This window comes from Notolepis coatsorum, assembly GCF_963971535.1.
Source record: "Notolepis coatsorum genome assembly, chromosome: 3".
NCBI classification, from domain to species: Eukaryota; Metazoa; Chordata; class Actinopteri; order Aulopiformes; family Paralepididae; genus Notolepis; species Notolepis coatsorum.
The window spans coordinates 82,684,221-82,696,028 of NC_140167.1; the positions used below are offsets into that span (position 1 = coordinate 82,684,221).

At 43.7% G+C, this 11,808-nt stretch overlaps 1 protein-coding gene across 1 annotated transcript in view; it reads right to left on the reverse strand.

Annotated features, from left to right (window-relative positions):
- cachd1 (cache domain containing 1) overlaps positions 1 to 6,724 on the reverse strand; it is a 286,337-nt gene extending 279,613 nt beyond the window's left edge. Inside the window, 1 exon segment of the mRNA XM_084311268.1 lies at positions 6,490 to 6,724. Within this exon segment, the coding sequence (XP_084167394.1) occupies positions 6,490 to 6,699 (210 nt within the window). The 5' untranslated portion in view covers positions 6,700 to 6,724.
- Positions 6,725 to 11,808: the final 5,084 nt, after the last annotated feature.

Consider the following 11,808-nt stretch of genomic DNA (forward strand, 5'->3'; position numbering starts at 1 on the left):
AAACAATAAAAACATATTTATACTCTAGACCGTATTATTGTATGAATGTGTGAATGTGAAGTAAAACGTTCCTACATCCTGAACGATAGATAATTGATGTTGAATGGGCCATAGTAATGTCAATTTAGCAATACAATTTAAAAAGTTATAGCCCTGCAAAGAAGGTGAACATCTCCATAGACAAATAGAGCTGGCAGAGAGGCTACAAGGATGGATATAAGCTCCGGCAATGAATGGGTTAAGGCCATGGGTAGGTAGGGAATTTTATTTTAATTTTTTTTTATTTTATTCTTTACCACGGCGACTATGGATAGGGAATTTCTTTATTTAATTAAAATGTTCACAACAACATGGATGCATGTACTCTGCCAGCATGTTTAATATCCATAATACTAAAGGTTTGACTAAGATTTCTATGAAACTTTATATATAAAAAAAGAATTTGAATCTTTTTTTATTTATTTAAAAAAAAAAAAAAAAATTAAACTCATAAAATATATTGGGTCGCATCTAAATCGGCAGGGTCGGTCGGCAACCGAAAACAAACCATTATTTTTTTTAGGCCTGAGTGAGGGCCTCCGACCACTGAGCCACAGGGACTGGTGTTTTTTCTGGACTCACACCTGTGGGCGTCTCGTGGTCTTTTGACCAAAAGGGCTTCCGTCTCGTTCACTTCAATCACATCCAGACGAGCTGGAGGCTGAGGCTGGTTTTCACAGCTAGTAAAACAACAACGTCGACAGTTCATGTACTGTAGAAAGAGGAGCAGAGAGAGGAGCAGAGGAGTAGAGAGAGGAGTAGAGAGGAGCAGAGAGAGGAGCAGAGAGAGGAGTAGAGAGAGGAGCAGAGAGAGGAGTAGAGAGAGGAGTAGAGCACAGGCCTCAGTCAACCACAGCAACATGGAATAGACAAGCAACACAACATCACTGCATTAGATATTAGCTCTATAGTATGAAACAGCATTGTATAAATATACTATCACGTATCAACACAGCAGTATACAGATACAATGCAACAGACAGAAAGAGAGAGTGAGAAACAGACCGAGTGTGAGAGAGAGAGGAGAGAGAGAGAGGCAAGAGAGGAAGAAACAGAAAGAATGAGAAAACCAGAACTACAGAGAACGAGAGCAATAACAAGAGATTCAAAATAGTCGAGAGAGAGAGAGAGAGAGAGAGAGAGAGAGAGAGAGAGAGAGCAACAGAGAGAGAGCAATCAGAGATAGAGGGGGAGAGTTGTATTGTGTTACATGTGTTGCATAGTCTAATATCAGTGTACTGTCATGATGTGACATGTCCTCCCTCTGTCCTGTACCCTGTGTGTTGTCCTGTTAGAACATGTCCGCTATCCGGTACCCTAGGGCTGCACAAGCACAATTAATTGTAAAAAGAAATCGCAATCTCGATTCATAGACGTATGCGATCTCATTTCTAAATGACGACGATTCTGATGTATTTGCATCAAAATGGAGATCAGTTGCATTAAAAGACTCGCTCCTATTCCCCTATGCATTCACGTGTGGACTTATTTGCTTCGGAACAATCCCACTTGCGATATCAATCACACTTACACAATGTAAAGCAAAACACGCTATTAATTCAACATTCAATATATTTTCTTACTTTTGTGTTGACTTGTCGCCAGATTCCTGTTTTTGGGTTCCAGATGAGAGGTAGGAGCTGGACAACACAACGGTTCCATAGCCTGTCTTATAGTGATACAGTCTAAAGTTTAAAGTTTATAAAAATCCCACGGATAATGAGGGAGAAAATGTTGTAATGCGTGTACCGGTAAAAACAGCGTGATTATCCAAAATGGCCGTCCACTTCATAACATTCTGACACTAGAGGAGTTTGATCATATTTACTGAGGATGGCCAGATAATGTTGATATTTGAACATTTAAATAACATAATACATGATCATGCGATTTATATTGTGTGGTGTGCGACAACAAGAATAAATTAAAAAATGTTCTAAATAAATAACAATGTTGAAATTGAGAAGTTTGGACGGTACCCAACCCTAGAATTAAATACCTTTGGGGCGGGAGGTCAATTTGATTGTGTAAAGTGGCATAACAGTACAGAGTAGGTACGTTTTCCAGGAACCGAAAACAGAGGATTTCTTTAGACAAAAATAAGAAGGACATTTTGTGATTGTTTGGATGCAAATAGTGATAAATAGATGATAACTAGGTGCAGAAAAAAAAGTTAAATGGAGGATTTTTATTGTCATTTCGCAAGCTCTTTTGTGAAAGAGATGTATATATAAAAAAAAAAGTGCAGGAAAACAATAGAACATTTGAGTGGTGGCTGATGAAAATAAGATGGCGGGTGACAGAGGCAGGCCGTGGATCAGAGCACTGCCCCTAGAGCATAGATGAAGGCTGCTCAGTAAGGAAGCAGGGAGGATGAAACAGTGTTTGGGCCAGGCCCCCCTGCTGCCTGGCTCTGTGCTAGGCCCTTTGAGCCCCCCCCCCCCCCCCCCCCCTGCCTCCCAAGTCCACCCTTCAACACACATTCACCATTCTGTTTCTCACTCTCTCTCACATCTCTGCATCCCCGTCAGCCTCCCTCTCTCTCACACACACACACACACACACATCTATGCCTCGTTGTCAGCCTCTCTCTCTCTCTCTCTCTCTCTCTCTCACATCTATGCCTCGTTGTCAGCCTCTCTCTCTCTCACACACATGTATCCTCACTCAAACCCCCTATCTTTCTCTCTCCATCTCTTTGACACACACACACACACACACACACACACACGCCCGCCTTCCCTTCTCTGTCAGTCACTCTCTCACACACCTCTCAAGTCATATCGCTCCAACTCTCCATCCACACACACCTCTCACCCAGTCACATGGCTATCACTCTCAGGCTGAGGTTAGACTAGTGTATTCCTGGCGTTTTTTTATACGTTTTTGACGACGTTTGATGTCCTATCTACACAGAAACGCGTTTTTTGGCGTTTTTTTGTGGATACGGCTGAAACGCAAAATTGTGTTTGCGTTTGGAGATACGCAAAAAAACGAGTCGACAAACAGCGTGTAGTCAGCACGCTACCGTTGTTGCGAAAACGCCCATGCGCAGTAGATACCATCTGCGTGCCCTTCCGGTGACAGCAGAGTGTGTGTGTGTGTGTTTGCTTGGGACAGAGCTCCGTGTCCCAAATAGCTTCAGCTACCATGTGTTGTCAAGTTATTGTTATAAGGACCCCAGTCCAAGCTACAACAGTCTGCATTCCCTTAACAATTGTTTGTATTGAGCCGTATTGTATTGTACCCATATGCAATATGTTAAATAAAGTTTACATCCATTCATTCTGCTAGCATTACCGATGGCATGAGCAGCTGGCTAACGTATCAGGATTCAGACCCTGTTAGCTCAGAGTTCCTCTTTCAACTTAAGAAGCATTAAACAAAATGGCCCAGTCATCTATTCACCTTTGTTTAATACACACAGCGTTGTCTCTAATGTTATCTAACTACTGATAGCTCGCGATATCATCAGTTTTGATGCTGGCTAAGTAGCGTGAGCTAACAATGCTAGAATGCTACCGATCGTTTTTTAGCCTAAACTATCCGCTCTTGGTGGTCACTTGTGTTGATGTTAGTTTTGTTTCATCAACAAATGACAGGCAGAACACACAGTGAATGTATCCGTTTTGTTTATTGCACTTTTATTAGGCTTTGCTGAAAAAAGAATTGCTGCATTGAGCAAGATGGTGGCGCGGCATAGGCGCCTGCCTTGTTGACATTTTCTTTGCTGGAGCTTCCAGGAAGTGTATTGGCACATTCGTTCTGATTGGTTGAAATTGCCTTCATGTTTGCCACCTACTGCCACCTACTGCTTTGGCAGTGTACTTCATCAGTGTGCTCTGGTGACAAAAACGAAAAAAAAACGAAAGTGTGACTCGAGGCGCATGACGTTGCGGCGATACGCGGCGATGCGTATAAGAAAACAATACGAAGATGATACGAAAGGTGTAACCTCAGCCTCAGTCATAAGGCTATCCTATCACTCTCACACAGTCATGTGGCTCTCACTCTCACACAGTCATATAATGGCTATCACTCACACAGTCGTAGCTCTCACTCTTCCTCTCACAGTCATATGGCTATCACTCTTCCTCTCACACAGTCATATGGTTCTCACTCTCAGTCATATGGCTATCATCACTCTCTCACAGTCATATGGCTATCATCACTCTCACACAGTCATATGGCTATCATCACTCTCACACAGTCATATGGCTATCATCACTCACAGTCATATGGCTATCATCACTCTCACACAGTCATATGGCTATCATCACTCTCTCACAGTCATATGGCTCTCACTCTCTCACAGTCATATGGCTCTCACTCTCAGTCATATGGCTATCATCACTCTCACACAGTCATATGGCTATCACTCTCTCTCACAGTCATATGGCTCTCACTCTCAGTCATATGGCTATCATCACTCTCACACAGTCATATGGCTATCACTCTCTCTCACAGTCATATGGCTCTCACTCTCAGTCATATGGCTATCATCACTCTCACACAGTCATATGGCTATCACTCTCTCTCACAGTCATATGGCTCTCACTCTCAGTCATATGGCTCTCACTCTCAGTCATATGGCTATCATCACTCTCACACAGTCATATGGCTATCACTCTCTCTCACAGTCATATGGCTCTCACTCTCAGTCATATGGCTATCATCACTCTCTCACAGTCATATGGCTATCACTCTCTCTCACAGTCATATGGCTATCACTCTCTCTCAGTCATATGGCTATCACTCTCTCTCAGTCATATGGCTATCACTCTCTCTCACAGTCATATGGCTATCATCACTCTCCCAGTCAGTCACCAGATATCACCTCTTTCCCTCACCACCACACCACAGCTGATGTTCGGTCTACCATTTGGTGTCTCTCATGCTGTTCTCTGCTGGGAATTAGCACAACAAATAGTAGCATATGGTGCAATGCGTCTCTGTCTGAAATAAAACCACAGGTTAATCATTCAATAAATGTGTTAATAGTTAATACAACAACCAAGTGACACACAGAGCAATAGAACAATGGCTGAATGAGAGTCAAAATGTCAACACACACAAATCACTTGGAATTCAAACTCATCATTTGAAATCACTTGTGATCCCTAGACCTGCGCGAGAAACCATCCAACCTCCTCTGTTGTCTGGGATCCAAATGCAGCGGTGGACAAACAGTGTTTTGTCATTAGGCTTATTTGCGGAGGCCCGCCACCATAATATAAGCCAGGCCCACCACAAGTAGATGTTCTCAGTCATGCCGACACAGGAATGTTAACTAGGACTTTTGTTGCATTATTGCAATCTTTCTCACTATTAAACCCCACAGCCCAGCATTCAAACTTCACAAACAATGCAAGGATCTGCGAGAGAAACAACTCTTGTTGGTGTATTTCTGGGACGGTGGATAAATAATAGGATACATGTCAAAATCACATTTTGTACTGACAGAGAGTTGTTACTTGTGTAAATGGCGGGTGGATCTTATAGGCTGAGATCAGCTCACAGCCTCCGATTGTTATGAAAATCGAGGCTACAGGGTGTTTAGGTTTAGGGGTGAAAGGGTTGGAAATGTGAGGTCTGTGTGAAGTTCAAAGAAGGACTACCCTCCCCCATCCTGACACACACACACACACACAGTAACCTACGAAGCAGAACATTTTCAACTAAATCACTTTGATCGAACTGGTTGATTACCCACCAGCTTGCTCTCAGAATAATAATAATAATAATAATAATAATAATAATAATAATAATAATAATAATAATAATAATAATAATAATAATAATAATACAAACTATTTAGATTCAGGAGAGAAATCATCTAATAATCGATATAGTAACAAACACCCTGACAAAACAACAAGACCGCAGTGGGAACAACTGAGCTTTTTTAGCAAAACACGTCGCCTTCCACAAACACAGGATAATAATAATATTATCTCACTGCTTCAACAACAACTTCAAGTCCAATGCAGCAGACGTGGACAGTGTTACAGATGTGTGTGCGTGTGTCCGTGCGTGTGTCGTTACCCTGCAACATTGGACTTCAAAGAGTTCCGACCAAAAGCAACGTTTGTATCAACAAACAAACAAACACGAAACAAACAAGGACACGTTCGTGTCAACAAAGTGACCGCACACGGGCACCGGAATTGAACCAACAACTTAATAAAAAACACATATTCAGAACATTATAACTGGTGATTGTAGTCGTTTGTATAGAAACAAACAGGAGTCGCATTAATTAAGAATGAAATTGACCCAAATCCATATTCGTGGTCGTGGCCAGGTCTTGCTCGAAAAAGAGATCTTTGATCTCAAGTGACTACCTGGTCAAATAAAGGTTAAAAAAATATATAAGCATGTGCAGACACGCGGAATTCGGAAAAAGCATCGATATATATATATATATGTGTGTATTATTATTTTTTTTACCTGCATGTTAAAGACTCCGAGCTCCTGCGAGGACAGCTTCTTCATCTGCTCGGCCAGAACCTGCGCTTCCTCCAGGATCGAGAAGTCCGTCTCGGCGACACAACAATAACATCCACCGGAGAGAAACACGCACATCAGTAAGATCCAGCGCGTCTCCCCCGGGAAGGAGCGCGTCTCCCCCGCCCCGCCGCCCGGCCGCCGCGCCACCATGATGGCAGCTCTGGAGACACAGACGGTAGAAATCAAAGTGAGAAGCCAACTCTCTCGGTTTCTGCAGAGCTTCGGTGGTTAGAGAGAGAAAAACTTCCAACTCTCTCTCCTCTACTTCCCAACTTTCCCACCGAATCTGGACCCGGGACGGCGACCAAACCCGTCGCTTTTCGGCGGCGACATCGACGTTATATATCCGTGCGTAACGACTCAGCCGAGAGTGGGTTGTTTTAATTCGGTTTGATCCGCGGTGGTTCACTATATTACTACTAGACTAGTCTCCCCAACTCTCCCGAAGAGACGCTCTCCTGCTCGGCTCGGTGGTGGAGTGTGACCCGGAGTGGAATCACACACTGTGGAGGAGGAGGAGGCTGCGACGTCCCGGAGGCTGGAGTTTGAACGGATCGGGATTCAATAGAGTGGGTGTTTTTCAAGCGAAGACTGACACGGACACGCACGCGGCTCTGATTATAGTCCGTGTTTGGTGTCGGGATTCTGACAGGGGTGCGTTGCTCATGGCTCATGGGATGGGGTTGCACGTGCAACCAGCTCTGTGAACACAGGAATGCGCTGCACTCGACTGATGCGCCAACTCGCTAAGTAGTACCCACCTGGCTACGGTGCATAACAATAGCGCAGGTCGTCAGGTGTGTTCAAATACATTCTCAGATACATTCACACAAAACTTGAAATGTGTTACATTCCATTCGTAGAGGCAATTAGGCCGGGGGAGTCATTTTGGTATGGCAAGGTATGGCACTCGCCATACCTTGGCAAATAAAAATGTAAAAAAAAAATATATATTATTACAATTTTTTATGTTGATTTATAATTCGAATGTCAACATTATGAACGAAGCTTCGAACTATTCGGTACAGCCCTAGCATGTTTTGATATTGTCAATTATCTCACTTTTACTAGGTGACTTTTACTATGACTAACTGAAATATGCCCAAAAAAAAGGAAAATGGACATAGGGACGTTTTTTAATCAAAGGGCAGCAGAGACAAGTGATACAGGAACACAGGTAAGGTCTGGCTTAGTGATTATAACAGTGCAGTTCAGCATTCAGTAACCCATACTTTTTGTGAATGTGTTTTTGATACTACATTCTGTTGAACACACACCTCAAAACCGTACCTAAGGAAAATTGGCTCAATTGCAGTCATATGGTCATAATTCGTATGCAAAATATTGTGGTTCCCTGCTTTAGTCTGTTGACACATTTCTATACTAAAAATGCTTGTGTAGTCCTGTGTCATACCTAAATGTCATATAACTGAATTGTATAGAAACAACTCACCAAAAGTGATTATTGCACAACTGATTTGACAAAAAAAATCCACCCCCCCCCTCCTCGCAATACCTTGACTTTTACTGAAATGACGCCACTGCAATTAGGCATTGTCTTTAGTCCATTTATGCGCATGCGCGGGAGCGCGCGTGCACGTGGCGTCATTAAAACACTGTGCAACCAGCTTTGAAATCAGCAACGCACCCCTGGTCCGGAAGCCTCGCGTCCAGTGCTTTTGAATTTTTTTGTACAGCTGGGTAGTGGGTACATGCGCAGTCGGCACGCATATCCGGTTACAAAATTTGGCCTGCACGCGGACACGGATCCGACGTCCGTGCGGACAAGAGCGTTGACGAAAATTACGCAAATTACGTCACGCACACCAATGCGCATGTGCGGATGCGGATTGCGGAGGGAACTATATTTGGGCCTTAAAGCCTTTAAATTAAAGGGGCACTTCACCGCAAATACAAATGTGTATTTTGCACATAATCTCACACACATCCAAAATAGACACATCACAAAACAGTTTTGCACACATAAAAACGGTTATTGAGAGTAACGAAAAAAGTAAACAAAAGATTAAAAAGAAAGTAAACAAAAGTAACAAAAATATTTGCACTCTACACCCATACCTAATTTTTGCATTTTAAAAAGTTTGCATTTTAAAAAGTTTGCATTTTGTGCCTCATTGTTTGCATTTTGTACTTAATTTTGTACTTTATGTTGTACTTTAGTTTGTATAGTGTTTGGACTTTATTCTTTGAACTTTTTTTACTGTATGAAGCACAATCTTAGGGGGCTCATACAGAACCAAGCATTTTACTGTAATGTACATGTACCATGACTTGAGACACTGTCGAACATTCGCTTGAAAAATGCTGTAGGTATAGAGGTGGAGGAGTTACACTCCATGACAGTTAAAAGAGCTCAGTTGATGTAATGCAAGTTAAGTTTCCCATGGTTACATCTTTTTAACCGGATTTCACAGGAGACTTTGATAGTTTCTTGAGCAGCTTCCCACACTTTCACCAGGTAATGGAGTAACCAGACGTTAAAGCTCAGCCATACCCTCCCCCTCGGGACATTCTCATTTAACATCAAACACAACGCAGACCAGTATGATCCGTCACATGAGCACTTTCTATAAGATGAGATAAGATCACATAAGATATTCCTTTATTGATCTCCTTCGGGAAATTCAGGCATCATAGCAGATTAGCAGTATGGGGGAAGGGGGAGGTACAGGTACAGGTATGGGCAGGGTAATAGTAGAAAGACATAACTATAAGCAATACAATTAATACAATTATGATATTATTATTATAATAGAAATAAACAGTGTAAACAATATAATTAACTCTAAAGTCTAAATATAAGAATATGAGAAGGTAAACAGTGTGATCAAAGGTGCAGATGAGGGTCTGCATGCGGCTGGACTGGTAATCTGGCATACCGGGAAACTACAGGGACATGGTCACTCTGTGTAGAACAGGAAGCTACAGGGACATGGTCACTCTGTGTAGAACAGGAAGCTACAGGAAGCTACAGTCACATGGTCACTCTGTGTAGAACAGGAAGCTACAGGAAGCTACAGTCACATGGTCACTCTGTGTAGAACAGGAAGCTACAGGAAGCTACAGGGACATGGTCACTCTGTGTAGAACAGGAAGCTACAGGAAGCTACAGGGACATGGTCACTCTGTGTAGAACAGGAAGCTACAGGAAGCTACAGTCACATGGTCACTCTGTGTAGAACAGGAAGCTACAGTCACATGGTCACTCTGTGTAGAACAGGAAGCTACAGGGACATGGTCACTCTGTGTAGAACAGGAAGCTACAGGGACATGGTCACTCTGTGTAGAACAGGAAGCTACAGGGACATGGTCACTCTGTGTAGAACAGGAAGCTACAGGGACATGGTCACTCTGTGTAGAACAGGAAGCTACAGGGACATGGTCACTCTGTGTAGAACAGGAAGCTACAGGGACATGGTCACTCTGTGTAGAACAGGAAGCTACAGGAAGCTACAGGAAGCTACAGTCACATGGTCACTCTGTGTAGAACAGGAACAGTAAACACATACAGTAAACAACCTACAGTAGATCTTCTTGATATTTCAAAGTACACTTGAGCCCTTGATCCTGTGTGCCTGTAATAACCACTGAACTGTGTGACCTGAGGAGAGGAAAGGAGAGGAGGGGAGACTATAAGAGAAGAGAAGGGGAGAGGAGAAGAGAAGAAGAGAAGAGAGAAGCAGGCACACATTCAGCTTGGGACCTCTCTCCCTCTCTCTCTCTCCCCCCTCTCTCTCTCCCTCGCTCTCTCTCTCTCTCTCCCCCTGTCAATTTCAATTCAATTCAAAGGGGCTTTATTGACATGGGAAACTTACGTTTACATTGCCAAAGCCAGTGTTAAAACAAACAAAACAAAACAAAACAGTCAAACTGAGAAATCAGAAGAAATCAGTACAGTTCCCTATCTCTCTCTCTCTCCCCCCCTCTCTCTCTCTCTCTCTCTCTCTCTCTCTCTCTCTCTCTCTCTCTCTCTCTCTCTCTCTCTCTCTCTCTCTCTCTCTCTCTCTCTCTCTCTCTCTCTCTCTCTCTAACCCCCACAGCCTGCCCTGCTGGGACACTGAGGCTACACACTGTGTCTATAAAAAGAACACAAACATCAACATCTAGGACGGTGTATGAAGCTTTTTTATAAAGTCCATACTTTACTTTCTAGAACTGTGGTTGCAAAGCTATATTAGCCACAGCTCCCCATTTGGCAGGAATTGTAAACAGGCATAAAAAAGATGGTTCATTTAGATTCTGTGAGGCTGTGCATGTGGGTGTGTGTGCAATGAGTGTAGATGGATGGGTTAGTGTTGCAGAGAGTCCGCATTGAGCACACTGATGGCCTGGGGATAGAAGCTCCTTTTGAGTCTCTCTGTACCAGTCATGAGACTCCAGTAGCACTTGCCTGATGTAAACAGCAAAAGTAAAAATGTAAGACACAATAATACAACAAACAAATACAAACAGACGTGGATGGAGGGACAAAACCGGGTCAATGTAGCAGAGCCCTGAGGCCGCGGTCACATTGATTTCGTTTCATTTCAAAGCTTTTATTTAAATTGATTGCATATTGTGTTTTTATTGTTGCAAAGTATACACGCAGAGTCTAACACAATGAACAGCCAGGCTCCTGCTCTTCTGGTGTGAACAGCCAGGCCCCTGCTCTTCTGGTGTGAACAGCCAGGCTCCTGCTCTTCTGGTGTGAACAGCCAGGCTCCTGCTCTTCTGGTGTGAACAGCCAGGCTCCTGCTCTTCTGGTGTGAACAGCCAGGCTCCTGCTCTTCTGGTGTGAACAGCCAGGCTCCTGCTCTTCTGGTGTGAACAGCCAGGCTCCTGCTCTTCTGGTGTGAACAGCCAGGCCCCTGCTCTTCTGGTGTGAACAGCCAGGCTCCTGCTCTTCTGGTGTGAACAGCCAGGCCCCTGCTCTTCTGGTGTGAACAGCCAGGCTCCTGCTCTTCTGGTGTGAACAGCCAGGCCCCTGCTCTTCTGGTGTGAACAGTCAGGCTCCTGCTCTTCTGGTGTGAACAGCCAGGCCCCTGCTCTTCTGGTGTGAACAGCTAGGCTCCTGCTCTTCTGGTGTGAACAGCCAGGCTCCTGCTCTTCTGGTGTGAACAGCCAGGCTCCTGCTCTTCTGGTGTGAACAGCTAGGCTCCTGCTCTTCTGGTGTGAACAGCCAGGCTCCTGCTCTTCTGGTGTGAACAGCTAGGCTCCTGCTCTTCTGGCACATGAGTAATTCCTCAGATCCTCTAAAAT